Below are 19,104 nucleotides of genomic sequence, written 5' to 3' on the forward strand. Positions count from 1 at the left end.
AAGCCTGCTTCTCCCTCTGCCGCTCCCCCTGCTTGTGTTCCCTCTCCTGCTGCGTCTCTCAAATGAACATATAGTATCTTTAAAAAAAATTTTTTTTAAATGCAGAATACAGGCAACATTTCCTAAGAGAACAGAAGGGCCCATTTCTGCAATCGGCAGTGTGTGTTCTGCAGGAGTGTGCTCATATGCTTTCGGACAGGGCTCATAACTCGTAGAAACAATCAACTATCTACTCACATTGGTCTGCAAACCCCAGTATCTTTAATTAAAATCTCTCTTCTGTGGAGACCTGGTCTTAAGCACAACATCTTTCTAAGGTAAAATAAATGGCTATCATTTGCAGAAAGAGGGAAAGGTCCAAAATCGTTGTAGGCAAGTCATATTAATCCAGTTAAGTGCAAGAAAAAGTACACCTCACAAGTAATCAAAGAAATACGCAAATGACAACACTGAAAACAGAAAAGATACACATCAAAATGAAACCTTGGTTTTCAGTCATTTGATCACAGAGATTTTGATTTCCTATTTTATATTTTCCCTAAACTTTTGTTAAGTAAACATGTATTACTTCAAAAAGATGAGGTATTTTTCAGGACATCTGGGTGGCTCAGTCAGTTAAGCATCTGTCTGCCTTCGGCTCAGGTCATGATCCCAGGGTGCTGGGATCAATTCCCACATCGAGCTCCCTGCTCGGTGAGTCTGCTTCTCCCTCTCCCTCTGCCTGCTGCTCCCCCTGCTGTACTCTCTCTATGAAATAAATAAATAAAATCTTTAAAAAAAAAAATACCAATTTCTGCTTCAACAATTGATACATACTTATCTTTTTTTTTTTTTTTTTTTTTTTTTTTTTAAATCTTTTTTTGGTGCGAAGAATCGGGCACAATCATATTCTGGTCACTAAGAGACCAGTATGTTTCTGGAGAGCAATTTCACAGGAAGTACCAAAACCCATAAAAAAAATCCACTTCTAGGGGCACCTGGGTGGCTCAGTCGGTTAAAGTGGCTACCTTCAGCTCAGGTCATGATCCCAGGGGCCTAGGATGAAGCCCCACGTGGGGTTCCCCACTCACAGGAGAACCTGCTTCTCCCTCTTCCTCTGCCTTCTGCTCTGCCTACTGTACCCTCTCACTCTGTCAAATAAATAAATAGAATCTTAAAAAAAAAAAAAAAAAAAACCCACTCTAGGTACCGACCCAAAAGAAATGAGAACATGTGTCTACACAATGTCTTGTGGGCAGATGTTCAGCCAGTACAATCCACAGTAGCCACAAGAGTGGAAGTAATATCAGCCATGTGGTGATGGGGTCATGGAAATGTTCTAAAACTGGGATTGTGGTGATGGTTACACAAATCTCTATGTTTACTACAAATCACTAAATCGTACACTTAAAATGGGTGAGTGTGAAGGGACACAAAATCATACTGCAGTAAAGCTATGAAAAATTAAAAACAAAACAAAACAAAAAAACCCCACAACACCAGAAAGCTTGGCCTAGTAACTAAACTTCCAGGAATTAATTCTCAGAAAAAAATGTATACATCAGCATTTGTGTATAACAATATTCACAAGCATTATTCATTATGTAAGTCAAAGAAAACTTACTGTCCTACCAAATAATATTTACATAAAAGTTTATCACAACTACAGAATAAGACACTGGCCACTCACTATATATTTCTTTTTCTGAAACAGTATGCGTGGCCTTCACCAATCTCACTCTGTAGGACACGTCATGTACTTCAGTGCAAACATACAAACATATCTGAATATGGGGGGCGGCTCCAGATACCACTGGCAGAGTCAGGTTTTTTTTTTTTTTTTTTTTTTTAAGAAGAGTCTGATAGCAGGAAGATGCGATAACATAGTACATGAAAATGATCGGATCACTGAATTGCACGTACGCTTGGTCCCAATTTTGTAGAATAGACTCGTGCACAGGCTATACTCAACACATTCACAGTGATTGTCTCCAGAGGCAGAACCAAAGGAGATTTCTATGTTCTTCTTTGTGCTCTTCTCTATATTCCAAACTTCTCACAATGAAAGCGCATCACTTTTGGAGGCTAGCCCTGTTTTCACCCTCACTTTAGACTCCTGGTCTTTTCTGATGCTTTCAGAGGAGCTGAAAGTGAACATCCAGCATCCAGGAATGCTGACCTACTCTCAGATAACTGAGCTCCCCTCCTCCTACCACTTTGCACTTCCACCACGAAAGTGAGCAAAGAGAGAAAATGGGTGGTAGATACCTTATCAAGGCCGCTGCGGCAACGTGCCGCACCCTGGGGTCCTCGTCCCCGAGCAGATAGATGACCACATCATGGAGCACTCGTTCTTGCAGTTTTAAAAGCTTTAGAGAGAAGGAAACAGAAACAGGTATGACATCTGTCTTTAAGCCCATTTCACGTAAGATACTTTGGAAGGACCATGAGGGAGCCCTCACGACCACTAGTCTTAAATTCACACACACAAGCATGACTGTCACAACATGAATCGCAGGGTCAGTCTAGAACAGAGCACGCTCAGAGGAGACCCACACCCCTGGGAAGGCACCCCTGGAAGCTATGACATGGCCTCACAAAAATGAACTGCTTACCCCTGTATAATGATGGGTCCCTCTATGCAGGTTTTCTGCTTTTGCCTCCAAAAAGCTTACCAACCTAACAAAAGAACATTTTTGACATGAAACAATTTAGTGACTCCATGGACACCCACTGTTGGCCGGCACAACCCTGACACGCAGGACACAGAGGGCGGCTCCGGAGGGGGCTGGTCCTGCCGCCCAGAAGACCAGAGAGGGAGCACGTCCTCAGACCCACGGAAGGACCAAGGTTTTTAAGTAAGTGGACTTCATATTCCTCTCCTCATTTCAGACTTAGTGAACTGTTTTCTTCAAAATAAATACTAATAATCTCGTACTGTGAGAGACTCCAAGGGGCCTCAGAGTGAGCTCAGCCACCAGGGGAGGGGCCTGCCGACTCCGGGGAGGGGCTGCACGGCCTCGGGCAGGTTCCTTGCCCCTGGCCCAGGGTCCCTCCCAGCAGCCAGAGCTGAGAGCAACCCCTCATTCAGAGAGACATGCTGAGAGAGGAAGAAACTACCTCTAGTAGGTTCAGGGGCACTAGCCTTGAGCCTGGCACACAGCAAGCACATTGTAACAGCTATGTGGAAAACACCCAAACGCCTGGATAATAGAAGAAATTTCCCCTCCAGAAAGACAACATCTTAAGCCAAACTTGTTCTTAGAAAATGCAAAAGGCATCACGTTATTTTTTAATTGCAACAAAGTACAGATGAGCTGTGTGACCTAAGTTCGGTATAATGAGGACGTTCCTTTTGTCCACACAAGCAAGAGTGATGGCAGTCTGAGCTCTCCTGTACCCTCCATCCAGGCCACTCAGGTGACTGAGACCACCAGGAAGACCTAATCCTCCACCCGTATTGTAAAACCCCAAGCACAAAGCAAGCTGAGGAGGAAAGCAGCATCAGCTCTCCATGCCACCCAGACTCCCAACTCACAGGTGACTTGACGACCATCACGAATGAGCACCTGAAGCAATGACCCAGGCCTCCCAGTTCCTGGCCCGAACTCCCGAGCAGCTTTGGTTTACGGACCTAAGGAACCTGATTCATCACTCACCTGAAGTCAATCTCTGCAAGAGTCTCCAGAAGCTCCGTCCTCACCAACCAGTAGGAGCTGTCCCTCAGGGTCAGCAAGTCGGTGACCAGTTGCAGCCCCAGTTCGCTGTGGCTGCTGCTGCACAGACTCATGACACAGTGCTAGAAGACAAGGTCGCCACGTGATGGGGTCAGGCTCAGCGCTGCCACTGCCTCCTGAGATGGTTCCGACAGCATGTGCATGCCGCCGCGTTCCCATTTCCTCCTCCTCTCACCGTGGCAGGGACGCTGAACTTTCCCCATGTCCCTCAGAAATGTCCTTAACTCCAGTTTAGCAATAAACATGTCCCCTCCCCATCACCGTATGTCCTCCTTCCTCCCACTGCTGTCTTGGTCAAGGCCTCTACTCCCAGACACCGATTTCGTGACCACAGAGCAGGGGTAAACCTGTTCTAAAACAAGCCTCAGACCCGGGGCCAATGGGGGACCCGGGCCCTTTGCTAAGCAGCCGTGTACTCCACGGCCCCCCAGCCGTGGCACAGCCCCCCTGGCTGCGCCCTCCCCGCCCCTCAGGGCACAGAGCGGACGCGAGTGGACTCAAGGTCGGAGACCTGCTGTGCTCCCGCAAAGAGCAACTGAAACCTGACAATCATCTGGAATTAAGGAACAGTTCCTGCCATGACATTCTGAAAAGGGAAGGTATCCTATTCATGTGACAACTGTCGGGGTTTTCCTTTGATCTTTACTAGTTAACTGTTAGTGTTGGTGACTGGCCAGCTGTGGTTCACAGACCAGCTGATCTAAAAAGGTCCAGCACGCCGCCACATCCAGACCGGGGGTGCTGCAGGGACACGGCACGGAGCTCACTGAACAACCTCGCAGCCCCCCGGCCCCAAACTCAGCACCCTGTGGGCCCAAGAGTGCCAGTGGGGTTTAATTCAACAGGTTTTACCCTCCATGTTGACCAAGTGTATGCCTAAATAGACCCTTTACGAAAAAAAACATTTCAAACAAACACTCGGAGTACTGAAACTCCTGCAACACCCTAGGAAACAAACCTGACCAGTGACCTGACCTGCTTTCTGCGGCGGCATGGCGGACACACACACGGCTGCTACTGTTTACAGCTTTGCAACGTCTATGACTGTTTAGTATTAAGCCCGATTTTAGTTATAACAGTGACAAAATCTCTGCTAATCAAAGAACTGACTTCCACAAAAGATGATGCTTACCCTCACAGCTGTACAAGCCAACTTGCAAGTCACAGAAGATTCATCCTTCAAAGTTTTCTGCAGCAAAGGAATGCAGTCCACCAGAGAAAATGTATTTCCTGACCAGAAGAGCAAACAGCAAGCACTTTACATAAACTTGAACTTGGGAATTCTACCTAGAAAATGCACTGAAAACTCCACCATTACCTGTCAAGGCTCTGACTGTGCCCATCCAGTCCCCCACTTGGAAGCGGGACCTGCTAAGGATGGAGGAGATGAGGGTCCCACAGAGAACGGCCGTGGCTCCTCTGACCTGGGGGTCTCCGTGATCAATGTAGTTCAGGATGTCTGACACGTACTGCTCCTCTGTAGAGATAAATTGCCCAGCCACTGTACAAGCCCCTACCATCAACTTTCTAACTCAGAACAAAAGCTTCATTCTCAGGAAAGAGGGAAAAAAGAAAGGGGGGGGGGGGCAATCCAATCTAGAAGAGACTTGAATATTAATAGCCATGAGCAGTAAAAAAATACAGTGAAGTTTAAGGATTCTAGATTCATCACAGGTCTGATATCACTTCAACATAACAGATGTTCTGGGCTATAATTCCAGGTTGCCAACCAATAATAAAATTCCAAGATTTCACTTCCAAAAAAAAAAAAAAAAAAAAAAGAGAGATTAGAGAAATTCAAACTAGTCCACACTTACCTAATATGAATTCAAAAGCACAAGTGTATCCCCTCGCCCAAGGAAAGGGGGAGAAAGCGGGAGGATTTTAGAAGTGTGGCTCCTCCCCCATCTACTCCACCATGAGAGTGGGTCCCAGAGCGTGTGCTACTACAGGAGCTGGATCTGCGGCTGCTCTGCTCATCTCGGCTGCCACTTGTCTCTGAGTGTGAACATCTGGCCTGGCTGAGTGTGACCCAAAGCAATTTTGATTATACACGATTTGTGCTTTTGGTAAAAATCCAGTATGTATGTAAAGTGGCTCTTATGGTCCCACTTATCTACTGTTTCGTCACTTGTGTTTAAATGAAACATTGCATCGACAGGGAGTCCAAAAAGCACTACTATTTATGTGTTTTATATGGAGCTACAACACAGTTCAAAAATACCACAAATCAGCTCAGAACACGTATTACTCTAAACCACAACAGCCAAGATGGTCTGAAGTAGTTTCCAAAGTACCAACTAAACGTGAGGGACAAGCCGTGAACTTGTAACATACCAGGGTGCTCCATGGTGTCAAGAGGCACTTTATAAAGTTTGCTGAAGAAGGACTCGGGATGAAGGGCCACAGCAGCTCCCACACAGCTGAGCGCCAGCGCCTTCACGCTGACCCTCACGTCCCTATCCGGAACCAACACTGCAAGGAAACCACTGAGATCACCTTCCAAGCAGCCAACATTTAGTTTCCACAGAAATAAAACTAGACCCAGTAACCCTGCTCCCCCAGCATCCCCTCCCTTCACCCATCAGTCAGTGAAAGCCACCGTTAGGCCCAGACTCTACTCCCTCCCTCTGCTACAGCAATGAGGTACAAATCAGCCACCGAGGTGACCTTGAGACGTCAGTATTTCCTTCAGCTCTATACCTGCCTTTCTATACTTACCATTTTTCTCCCCAGTCAGCAAAAATGAAGCAGACAGAAGGCGGACACAATGGACAAGAGGAACAGAATCATCATCGGTAGACTGCCCTATGTCACCTTTGATCCGGCAAGGCTACAACACAGAAAGCAACACTTGTTGGTCTTAGGATCAAGGAACCAGCACATTCTCTCACTAGTGTGTTCAACAAACAGGTCCAGAGCACCAATTATGCCAGGTGCTGGGGACACAGAGATGCCCATCTTTGTCCTCACAGATCACGGTGGAGCCCAATCAGAGTGGTCAGAGGCAGCTGAGCCACAGGGTCACATGGGCAGTGGCAGCGATGAGCTCAGGGTACAGAGAGGGCACACTGGAGAGAAGGCAGCTGGGAGCCAGCACTCAGGAGAGTTTGCTCAGGCAAGAACAGCATGAGCCACCATCTAGAGGACAAGGGGCAGCTACTCAGGCAGAGGCAAGAGCCCTGCGAATGCCCAGAGCTGAGAGGGGACAGACCTGGCTGGAGCGGGACCTGGAAGGAAGCACGGAGGCTGCAGGATGACTGGACATCTACAGAAGGACTAAGTTCAAAACTGTTCCCTGCCCTCAAGGAATTTAAAATTAACTGGGAAGATAAGCCACTTACAGGTAAAAAGGTAAGCAATTCAGGGATATTTTACAAGCAATTCAATGGATAAAGTCAACAACAACAACAAAAGCCCAAACCTGATTAAAAACAGCTAAGGACTTGAACAGACATTTCTCCCAAGACAAAATACAATGGCCAGGAAGCATACGAAAAGATGTCCCACATCACTCATCATTAGGGAAACGCGAGTCAAAGCCACAGTGACATACAACCTCACTCCCAGTAGGATGGCTGCTCTCAAAAGAAGCCAGAAAATGACAAGCCTAGGTGAGGACCCAGGGAAACCAGAACCCTGTGCGCGGCTGGTGGGAACACAAACTGGTGTGGCCACTGTGGACGATGTGCGGAGGGTCCTCAAAAAAACCTAAAACTAGAACTACCAGAGGACTCTGAAATTCCACTTCTGGGTGTCTATCCCAAAGAACTTAGAGCAAAGTCCTAAAGAGATGCCTGCACCTCCAAGTTCACAGCAGCATCATTCACATCGGCCAGAAGTCAGAAGTAAACCCAAGGATCTATCAACGGATGAATAGAACAAAATGGGGTCCACCTGCACAGTGGAATATGCCTCAGTGTCAGAGAAGAAGGGAATCCTGACACCTCCTACAACACAGATGAAGTCTGAGAACATTACACCCAGTGACTTAAGCTAGTCACAAAAGAACAAATACCACATGGTTCCACCTGTAGGCACGTCCTACGGTCCAGGGAGACACAAAGGAAATGATGGGAGCCAAGGGCTGGGGAGAGGGAGGAATGGGGAGTTAGGGGCGAATGGGGACAGAGTTTCAGTCTGGGGAGAGGGAAAGAGTTCTGGAGAGGGAGGGTGGGGACAGCCACATAACATGAATGCACTTACGCCACTGGGGGGGCGCACTTCGCAACAGTCACTCTGGTAAACTTTATACGTATTTTACCACCATAAACAAACAAATGTATTATTCCACAAACAAAAACAAGACATGCTGCAAGACAAGCATGACCATCAAATGAACGGCCCAAGAAATCAGGCGAGGTAGCAATCAGTGTAAGACAAATCTGTCTGGGAAGGACTCTCAGGAAGGCAGTTCTTGAGCCAGTTCTCAAGGATCTGGGTAGTATCTGGAGAGGCAGAAAAGAGGTGCACACCTAGGAAGTGGTCACTACTTAAGGGGAAATAGGTGGGCAGAAGCTCAGAGATGGGAAAGCTAGAAGCAAGGCACACGGACAGCAGCCAGAGTGATCCTAAACACTCACAGAAGCTCAGAATGCCCAGTGGTCTTCTGCCTAAACATCTCACCTTGTTTTCTTGATCTCCTGGTTCAGCAGCTTCATCTTTGGAGACAAATTTATCGATGCTGCTGTCAGAGGCCTGTCTGCTGTGGCCCATGCTTCTCAGTAAATGTGCTTGCTGAAGAGCTTCATAATCAGAGAAATTGAGATTGAGCGACAAGTTTCCAATAAAAAAAAACCAATATTTGGGCGCCTGGGTGGCTCAGTGGGTTAAACCTCTGCCTTCAGCTCAGGTCATGATCTCAGGGTCCTGGGATCGAGGCCCACATCGGGCTCTCTGCTCAGCGGGGAGCCTGCTTTCTCCTCTCTCTCTCTATGCCTGCCTCTCTGCCTACTTGTGATCTCTCTCTCTCTCTCTGTTTCAAATAAATAAATAAAATCTTTAAAAAAAAACCCAATATTCATATTCATGCAAAGTCCACATGAAAGTACAGGATTTAGATCAAGAACAAGGACAGTCATTCCTCAACTGACCTTCCTTATTTGCTATTTACAACTCAGAAAACAAAGATACTCCAAGATTTCTTCTCAGAAGCTAAGGTAAAACTGCGATGTCAGGGTTGAAGAAAACATTTCCACAGCGCACTGCTGAGGTCCACCTACCAAGAGAAGAGCTTCGGAAAGCATCTGCATCTTCATCTGGGAGGACACCCGTGGCTTCTTCATCCTCGTCCGGTGGCTGTCCGATCTGCATCCCCGAATACTGGCTGTCAGCACCGTCTAACACCTGCAAGTACGAGAGGGGCTGGTGAGGGCTCTGAAGGGACATCACCAAGGGACAGGCTCTCCGACATGGAAAGGCAAAGGCAAAAATCACAAGGACCACATCTCTCGTACTCACACAAAGGTCATTTCCTGAAATGCGCAGAGAGGTGTGCGTGTCCATAATCAAGCTTCCTCGATCACATATGGCTACTACATTACAAAAAGCTTTAGGACTATAAAAATGCCAAAGAAATTCCAACCTGAAAATTTCTCTTTGTGATATTAACAAAAAAAAACCTAAACAAAAATCTTTATCTTCACAAGCAAGTTTTACAATAAGTCAACAATGAGAAAAATCTTTTAGACAAATACCTTCTTTTAGGCAAATACCTAACACTACACTAGGTTAGCTTCTAAATTGCCAGGACTAAATCAACTAAGTTTTGGACACAGTGTATCATACACTTGGCCGTAAACTTGAATTATGATCCATATTGTGAAACTTTACATATTCACTTGAAATCCCATGTAATTTACATGAAAAACTGAGTGACAGAACCTCAATACATTAGCAGGAACTGAAATAAACTCTGCATCATTTTTAAAAAGTCATTCCAAGTCCCTAGAGTCCCACACGTTCAAAATCAACCAAGAAAGAAATGATTTACCTTCACTGTCCCAATTAGTTTACCCAAAAAACCTTACCTCAGTTAAAAAAAATGTATTAAAATGAGAAATTTCACCATAATAAAAACAATACTTCTTGAATATTTTACTACAGCCCAGGCAGAATCAAAAACCACTTTATACGCATCATCAAAACTCTTACAGTGCAAGTACTGTTACCCTCCATTTGCAGATAAGAAAACTGAGGCAAGAAGGGTCACACATGGTCCAGGCTACACGGCTAGGAAACAGCAGAGCCGAAATTCTCATCCTGGTGGCTCGTGGCAGCAGCCCCTTGGCCACCACGCTGGGCTGTCTCATGAGGAAATTCTCTATACCTTCACTTGTTTCTTTTCCTCTACGGCACTCATCACCACCTAACTATGTATTTGTTTACTTATTGATCACTTGCTTAGTATCTGCCCCCACATGCATGCACACACTCTGCCTAGAATAGGGGTAGTTAAGCCATTGCCTAATGACCAAACCTGGCCCACCACCTGTTTTTGTAAATAAAGTTTTATGGGAATGCTAGTTCATTTACATATAGCCAATGGCTGCTTTCACCCGAGAGGAACATGTGATAGAGGCTATATGGCTTAGAAAGCCAAAGCTCTTTGCTGTCCGGCCCGGCATGGAAGGGGTCTCTTGACTCCTCTAGAACATTAGCTTCGTGTGAGCAAGGAGTTTTATATGTTGTGCCCTCTACTTCGTCCCCAGCTTGTGAATACTCCGTGGAACTTAACAGGCGCTCAGTATACTTGTTCAGCAAATAATTAATGACTACATAACAGACAGGGAAGCATCCCATAAACCAGGAAAGAACTGCACCAATGTGGGAATTATCAAAGGAAGATGTTCATTTTCTACAGGCCAGAGAGACCTGCAGAGGTCCCGTTCCCAGCACTGCTACCCAGTGAACAACGGGGTAATTTCAAGAGGTGTAAAGTTTTCAGAATTTCCCATGGCCTTTCATTCCTACTTCTAACAAATCCACCAGAAACCATCCATTATAAAGAGGCAAGATACCCATGGAAGCTGGTGCAATAAACACACAGCAGAATCTCCCCCACACATTTAACGGCCAGCACTTTCCCTAACCTTCTCGTTTTTCCTGCATACTGTTCCAACTGTCTGTCCTACGCTCCCCCAGATCTTCTAGTTAAAAACCCCAACTGTGAGCTCACAGCTCTACCGAGGAACTGCAAATCCACGTGGCCATCAGAAACTGAATCCACGTGACAACTTGACAACCGCTCAATAGGGACGTGCCAGTGATTTATCTCATGATTTTGTCATTCGATGCTTCTGCATTCATCCACGTAAAAAAAACCCAAAAACCAAACCAAACCAAAAATGTTCTTAATAAAACCTATTCAATAGTAACAGAACACTTAACAGTACAAATTGTTTTTTTAAAAAAAGGAGTGTTAAATTCTGTATCACTTTTACCAAACTTGGTGTTCAGACCATCCTTAAAGTGCTTCTTCTCTGCTAGCTCAGAGACCAGAAATATACTTAACTCCATGCTCTAAAAGAGGGGATATGTTGTAGAAGGTTTTGAAAAGCCAAAAAACAAACAAACAAAAAAGTTAAATACACAGTGTTAATGTTTTTAGTTACAATGTATTAAGACCACAGATCTGGGGCACCTGGGTGGCTTAAGCAACTGCCTTTGGCTCAGGTCATGATCCTGGAATTCCAGGATCAAGTCCGATATTGGGCTCCTAGCTCCGCAGGGAGTCTGCTTCTCCCTCTGACCCTCTCTCTCTCATGCTCTCTCTCTCACTCTCATTCTCTCTCAAATAAATAAATAAACTCTTTAGGAAAAAAAAAAAAATCTTTCAAAAAAAAAAAAAGACCACAGATCTGTCAATAGGGTCCTTACAGATATTTTAAGTAATGATTTAATCTATACTCAGCAAGTTCTTAATGAATTTAAAACGCATTCAATTTTAGCAAAATTCATTTCATCAACTAACCTAATCTGACCTCCATGTTCAACACAAATGACACTTAGCCATTGTCTTCAGGGAGGGTCTTAGATGGGGTTGAATTCCCCATTAATGACCTGAGCTGGTGATCTCTGCTCTTTCCTTAGTGAGTCAGACAGGAAGAGGGAAATAAGCAGGAGGGTCTAGGTCTGGGCCTGCTGGCGAGAGCCCTTCACCCACTTACAATTTCAGAACTGTCCGAAGGGGTCACAGCTGAATCAGGCCCCTCAGTGGTGGTCTGGGAGCTGTCGCTGACTGGGGAGGAGGCCTGGGTGCCATCATTCAGGTCCATGGCTGGGTCAGATGGGACGGCACTGATCTGGCTGGAGCTGTGGCTCAGGATATCCTCCTCGTCCCCGTCGGTGGCCGCGCTCGCCAGGTCACAGCCGGTCAGATCCACCGAGTCTGGCTGCAGCGTATGCTGTGACCGGGGCTGCTCAGTGATGATGTCGTGGCCCACAGAGTCCGCAGCTGAACTGGCAGAGCCAGGAGTGGAGACTCCAGAAGACGCAGCCAGCTCACCACCAATCTCACCTTTGACTGAGGCTGAAGACAAAGAAACACACATTCCTCAAAGGGCCAGGGAAATGTTCAACAGGGAATCAAATGCTTATAAAATACCTCAAAATTCACTGTCACCAAATGTTTTAACTGCAAAAAATCGTGAAATACAGTGAAAATGTGAACTAGTAAATTTGGAAAGCAAGATGAGTGCATTCTTCAAACATTACTAAAATTGCTTTTTACTGTATTCTTGACTTACCCTTCACTCTATTATCATGTCACAGTCATAAAATAAGGATTATCAGTAGGTGTTTCCTAAATGCTATGAATATTCTCAAATGGTATTTCACTGTAAAAACTGACGTATGCTCAAGAACAATACCACTTCGAGTCTCTGAGCAACTGCTCAGCCTCAGCTTGGAGCAGCACAGCCAGACCGCGCCCCAGAGGCAGGCTGGTTGGGCATAAGCATGTGGGTGCTCTTGCTCAGCAGGTCGCACTCAGAAACAGTGGAAAGTCACCATCTCTCTGACATGGGTTTGCCTTCTTCCCAGACCCTGTTCAAGACTGCTTGAAGCCGTCTTAGAAGCAGCCAGTCCTCCCCTCCTGGAACGCAAATGTGCAGCACGTTTTCCTAGCTCTGTTTTTAAATTCTCATTAAAAAAGCCACACACTACGTAAATATCGATACAGAAAGATCTACACCCAGGTGTTAGAAGTGCTCCCTAAAGACCACTGGGTCAGTGAGCCCTCGAGCTGTATAATGTGGCAGAGAGCTAGAATTTGGATTTTCTTCTTTTACTTTTGTAATTAAAAAAAAAAAAAAAAGATTTGTTTTATAAAAATGAGTAAATAAATAATCGCCACTGGATTTATTCAGATTTTCTTTCCCAAATAATTTCGTCTTATTTTCAGTTGTCTAAAAATATTCTTTTGGATAGGATTATACCACTCTCATTTAATCCAATTATTAGCATATTAATCAATACTTCTTTCATAACATGAATAAAGAATCTATAAACAAATGTAAATTTCTCTCAAGTTAAGCGGTCCACAGACAATTTTTAATCCCATTTTCCTCTTACAACCCATATAATTCATGAGACACTTACCTACCATCCCTTACTATATAAGAATTATGCTCAGGGAGTAAACCTAATTTTCAAAGAACCTAAGGAAAACAGCAAACATTTGATCCAAGAAAACACACACACATACATTTCAAAGTAAATGTCCTAAAAATAGTATGAATTAGCCACCATTTGAGCAAGCTGGCTTCACCACTATCCCCAGGAGCACAGCCCTTCATGAGGGGCAGGAGAGGGGCAGGGGAGGGGTAGGGAAGGGGCCAGGAGAAAGACAGGAGGGGTGACACCACTGTCCCTCCCTGAGAGCTACCTGTGAAGGCGGGGCTGCTGCCCTCTGATCTGGACTCGGAGTCATCCTCCAAGGCCGCTGCTTCTCCAAAGAGCACTTTCCCTAGGAAATGATGTAGCGAGAGTCCTTAAGCTTGCTACGGGAAGGACTTCAAAAATCAAATAGATGCACATTCTAAGTGGAAAATCATAAGCATATTTAGTTCCTCTCTCATATGGTATATATAAAGTACTTTTGTACCTCTAATGTGCTAAACACAGAGAATGCCAAGATATTGTATTTAGATATTACTAAAATCAATAACCCTATACAGCACGAAGTTAAAAGCAATGACTAACTATAACACCAAGTATTTTAATAATTAATAAGAATTTATTGACTTAGATCTGTATTACTGTTGGATAATTTATATTACTATTTGATCTCAAAGACCGTAAGCTATGGCTAGAACCAATTTTGTTAGCCCTTAGGACACTCACATCGTATCTCCAATGGCAATCAGAGCGTACGCATAACCACTGAGCTCCTGAAACAAATAGCACACTGCGTGCCAGCAGCCAACGGGAGTAAAAATAAAAACTTAAAAACAGAAAGAGTTCATACACAGAATGTCACCCCAAAGATCACTTCTACTCTCTTCTCCTTTAAGCTGCCAGATTCTATGGTGTAATCAAAACCTGAGGCCATATGATCTGGGAGGATAGAATAATAATTCATCTTTTGCAAAGCTGTAAAAACATATTTTACAGTTCTTGTTTTCCAAATTATATCAATTTGTGTTATATTGATAAGAAAAAAGAAAAAGAAAAGTCTTAACATGATTTAATTGGACTAGTTAAATCATCATGGTTACACTACACATAAGGGTCACTAAATGACCCTCTAGAAATAATTATTGGCAATTTCCAATGCCTAACTTCACCAGTTTCCGAGGACTAGGTCATAGGTGTGACAACCCCCAGAAATCTATACTGGTGTGACATTAAAGGGGGAAAAAAGGCAAAGAAAAGGCAGAGGAAACCCAAAATCTATATAAAATGAACACAGCAATTTGGCTTATCTAAGTAACAGGGTCGTTCTTTACAGAACAAGTGACTGACCCTGAGAAAGCAAGAAAAATCCCCCCTGCGCGTAGGGGGTTAATGAGAACAGTCTCTGTCCTGAGAATCAGGGTTTGCCCCCCTGTCCCAAGGAGCCCTCCTCAAGGGGTGCAAGGTCCCGGCTGCTGCCAGAAGGGCCCCACCACCTGCCACACAGCCCCTGCCCTCATCCCACATCCAACGTCAATTCTCCTGCTTTCTCTCACAGATTTGCAGATCTCACGTGGGGAAGAAAAAGGATCTTTGCAACTGTAACAAAGAAGGCTTAAAAACTGTAGTTCGCAATGAGAAAGGAAAACAAAAAAACACTAAAAACACAAATAAGATAGTGGGGACATACCAGCTTCCTACCCAAAAGAAAAAGCTCATCTTAACGGTGGACCGCCCAGGAAGGCGGCTAAGCAATAAAGTACCTCGTCACCTGCCTGCCACGGTCCCCTCCTGCTTCCGGAACAGAGAGACTGACTTTGCCTAGAAGCCAGTGGCCTTCAAACAACCTTAGTGTTTCACCAATTTCTCACACTTGATTAAGTATACTGCACTATGACGGCCCAAACACGATGGATTCTAGTTCTAGGAAATGTTTACTTAACCCAGTCAGGGCTAGAATATTAGTCCTGTTAAAGTCCCATTCAATATTGCAAGTAACACTAGGCATTAGGCTCACAAACCCTCAACTCGTGACACAAAGAAATATTCATATGTTTGTATCGATTATACCTCAATAAATTCTTAAAAAGATTCATCTTTTAAGATTTCAAAAGAGAAAATGGCAGCAATTCTTTCCTCTGGAAACCAGACTGGAAAAGAAAATAACTGGTGGGGTCAAGTGTTCATGTGTACCAAATCTCTCCGATTAGAGATCAGAAACACTTAAAAAAAAAAAAAAACAAAAAACTGTTATCAGAATGTTCTGGGATGTACAAAATTAAATACAGCTGAAAAACTGCCATCAGCCCAAACTACTCAAATAATTAACCAAACATCATTCCTGACTAATGCTACACAGAATTCACAGGAAAGGCAAGTTACCTTTATAAAACATAACACAGTCTCTAAGACAGAAGCAGGTGAACTAGAACAGGCTTATTTCTGTAACTCCAGTTTCACAGCACGGAAGCCACAGCCATGAGCTGAGCATCGCCCGTGGCTGCCTTCTGCCACAAGACAGAGCCAAACAGAGCGGAGGCAGGAAGGCCCACAAGGCTAAAACAGGCCCTTTACACAAAAAGTTCGCTGACCCCTGACCAAAAGTATTAGAAATTTATGACAAAGCCATTTTGATACACAAGCAATTTTCAAAAGCCACCCTACAGAACCATTCCGGCCCAGTTACATTTATACATACATCACTCCGTGGAGAAGAGGTACGGGCACAGTTGACGGCGTTACAGAAATACAGAAAAAGCAATGGGACTCAACACAAGACTCTGATTTCTGAAATAATCACCTTTTTGTTTCCTTGAAAGGACAGGGCTGCATGAAGAACCCCCTCCAGCTGTAAATCACAGAAAATGACAGATGAAAGATAACAAGCTGCTAAAATACAGATGGCATTTGAAAATCTTCAAAAACCGTGATTCAGCTTTAAAACTACAGAGTGTGTGAACGTATATCCACCGGAGAAGCCTCAACACATGAATCCTGACACATGAAAATCCCACCAGCACCCCAATAACACAATTCCAAAAATGCGACCTAAAATGTCAAAGCAGCGCAAAGAACGTGCATTTAATAAGTCAAATTAAAAACATCAGAACTCTCAGATTGCTTGGTCAACTGCCAATCAGATATAAATTTTCATTAGCAACGATCATTAGTCATTAGCATTTGTAGGGCACGCATTCCACAGAGCAGAGGCCTCTGGAGGGCCCAGGACGTGGACAGGCACACCCTCACTGTGTGCTCCTGGCTCAGGCAAACATTTACGTTCAGAGGAGGCGGCAACGAGGCCTCCAGTCAAACCCTCCAGGTTGTCGGTGCCGCTGAGGAAAGGCCACATGGCACGTGTGCAGTGCTCAACCAGCCCGGGGGAGGCCCAGAGTCCACCGAGGCCCCAGAAGCCTCCTCTGTACCAAAGCTAGTTCTCAAGGCCCTGCTTCCGGGATCCCAACTTCTCCAGCTCTCAAGGGGCAGGAGGAAAACAAGTGGTCAGGTCACAGCGCAGCACCCATGGAGGGATGAGGGCCCGACCCCTAAAAGCATAAAGACGAGCAGTGGCGGGGTACAGGAGGGAGTGTCCTAGAGTCAGTGAGGACAGCAAAAAAGGGGCCTTGAGGGCAGAAGGGAACTTGAAAATCCCCACAGGGACATAAAGGTCCCCACCTCTGGCCCAGCGGCACGAGGGTCCTATAAATACTTCCCCTGAAGCTTCCGTTCCACGATGGCTGAGGTGCCTCGGAGAGGCAGCCAGGCCAGGGCAGAGAAGCCGGCTTCAGAGGCAGGCCTCACGCTGTCTTCTGACCTGGCCACCCTGCCATCCTCCAGTCTCCAGACTGGGTTTCCAAGGAGCAGGGCTGGCCCCGCCCAGCGCAGCGCCAGCCCCGAACTCCCCAGGGAAGCAGCCCTGCACAGGGCCTCAGGGCTGAACATACCCAGGAGCTCCACTATGCTGCCGCTGCGGCTCCGGCAGCCAGGCTGGTGGCACATGGTGGAGAGTGGCCCGCCGCCTGGAGTGCTCAGGGCGCGCAGGAGCTCAGGCGGGGGCGTCCGCAACAGCTGCTGCAGGAGCTCCAGCGCGCCTGTCACCGCATTGTGGTCTTGGTGCTGAGTGTAGTGCAAGGTCAGTTCATAGACCTGGAAACAGAGGTACAAGAGGGATCGCCGTGGTTGTTAAAATGTGTCCAAGAGTTCACAACTTTGTGTTTTGAGTCTGATGCTGGCAAAATGTGTGCCTCCGTTTCTGCCCCTAGAAATGTCTTCATCATGTCTACCGCTGTGGTCACGGCTTCCGTGACAGTTTCTAAGTCCTATGACAACCACTGTGAGAGGAAGCCCTTACAAATCAGGAGAGCAGCCCACGAGGGCAGTGGCATGCTAGCAAAGACCGTCTGCCTAACTGCCAACGCGGAAATGGAGAACAGAGCTCACTTACAGGGCGAGGACAGCTGGTCTACACAGCCTGCAGGGAACCCTGCGCTGAGAACCACGGCAAACATTTCCCAACATATTAGAGGCATCACGTCAAAGTTTACCAGTGCTTTTAATATCGTATTACCTTATGTGAACACGCTGAATGTACTTTTTCTTTGTATATTTTTAATTCTTATTTTAAGATTTTATTTACTTATTTGAGAAAGAGAGAGTGTGGGCAGGAGGGACAGAGGGAGAGGGAGAAGCAGACTTCCCACTGAGGAGGGAGCCTGACACAGCGCTTGATCCCAGGACTCCAGGTTCATAACCTGAGCTGAAGGCAGATGCTTAACTGACTGAGCCACTGAGGCACCCCTTATCTTAGTTTTTTTTAGTAATCTCTACACCCAGCGTGGGGCTTGAACTTACAACTCTGAGATCAAGAGTGGCGCGCTCTTCAGAATGAGACTGAGCCACCCGGGTGCCCCTCTTTTTCCATTTCATTAGCATTGCCCAATAAAATACTAACACCCAGTTGGATTTGAATTTCAGATAAATAATTGTGCATCCTAACAATGTCCTGTGCAATTTCAGGCATACCTGCACCACCAAATTATTCCTGATTTCTCTGCAACTCAAACTGAACTGGTACCCTGTACGTTTATTTGGTAAGTTGGGCAGCCCTACCTTTACTATCATAAAAGTAACACACATGTTTAAAAAAAGACAGTCTAGAAGGGTATAAAAAAGTAAGTCAAAGTCTCAGAGGAAGCGCCTTTTCATCGTTGCTGCCGCGTCCTTCCAAGGGGAGCTGCTATCACAAGAGCTGCAGGTCCACAGTTACCATCCCTGGGCCAAACCTGTCCCAACCCCCATGTGAGCCAAGCTCTCTGGGAGCACGGCCACCTCCTCGTGCTGTCTTCCAGCTCAACTGCTGCAGCTCAGTAGTTGGCCCACAGCAGAAAGGGCTGCTGCGTCCTACTCTGACGTTCACCAGCACCCCTGCTCATCGACAAGAAGCCCTGGGCCCTTCCCAGGACCCACACCGGTGCCCGTCTGTGCACGCATGCTCACTCCTCAGACTGCGCAAAGGGTGTAGTCTGTCTACAAAACCTCTCCCTGAATCGCGTCCGATCCCACTCACCCATCAGCACTGGCTCATCACCATGCTTCTTCCATATGCCTCCCTGACCTTGGCCAGACAGGGGCTCCCCACTCTGGGCCCCTACAGCCCACCAACCCACCACCTTACCACACCACTTAGTGATTGTTTGCTTGCTTCTCCCAGGCTTTTCTTAAAAAACATCACAAGAAAATTCTGAGTATGTAATCCCAATACTTATGTATTTAT

General features: G+C 45.8%; 1 protein-coding gene across 1 annotated transcript in view; it reads right to left on the reverse strand.

Moving 5' to 3' along the window:
• LOC111149245 (huntingtin) overlaps window positions 1–19,104 on the reverse strand; it is a 140,170-nt gene that overhangs the window by 81,227 nt on the left and 39,839 nt on the right. Inside the window, 13 exon segments of the mRNA XM_022506203.1 lie at window positions 2,248–2,348; window positions 2,595–2,658; window positions 3,639–3,778; window positions 4,849–4,946; window positions 5,035–5,193; window positions 6,054–6,191; window positions 6,438–6,549; window positions 8,343–8,461; window positions 8,939–9,062; window positions 11,885–12,246; window positions 13,603–13,683; window positions 16,132–16,179; window positions 17,276–17,477. Coding sequence (XP_022361911.1) covers window positions 2,248–2,348; window positions 2,595–2,658; window positions 3,639–3,778; window positions 4,849–4,946; window positions 5,035–5,193; window positions 6,054–6,191; window positions 6,438–6,549; window positions 8,343–8,461; window positions 8,939–9,062; window positions 11,885–12,246; window positions 13,603–13,683; window positions 16,132–16,179; window positions 17,276–17,477 — 1,748 coding nt within the window.

Source organism: Enhydra lutris, unplaced genomic scaffold (genome assembly GCF_002288905.1).
Source record: "Enhydra lutris kenyoni isolate GAN:26980312 unplaced genomic scaffold, ASM228890v2 scaffoldscaffold21, whole genome shotgun sequence".
NCBI classification, from domain to species: Eukaryota; Metazoa; Chordata; class Mammalia; order Carnivora; family Mustelidae; genus Enhydra; species Enhydra lutris.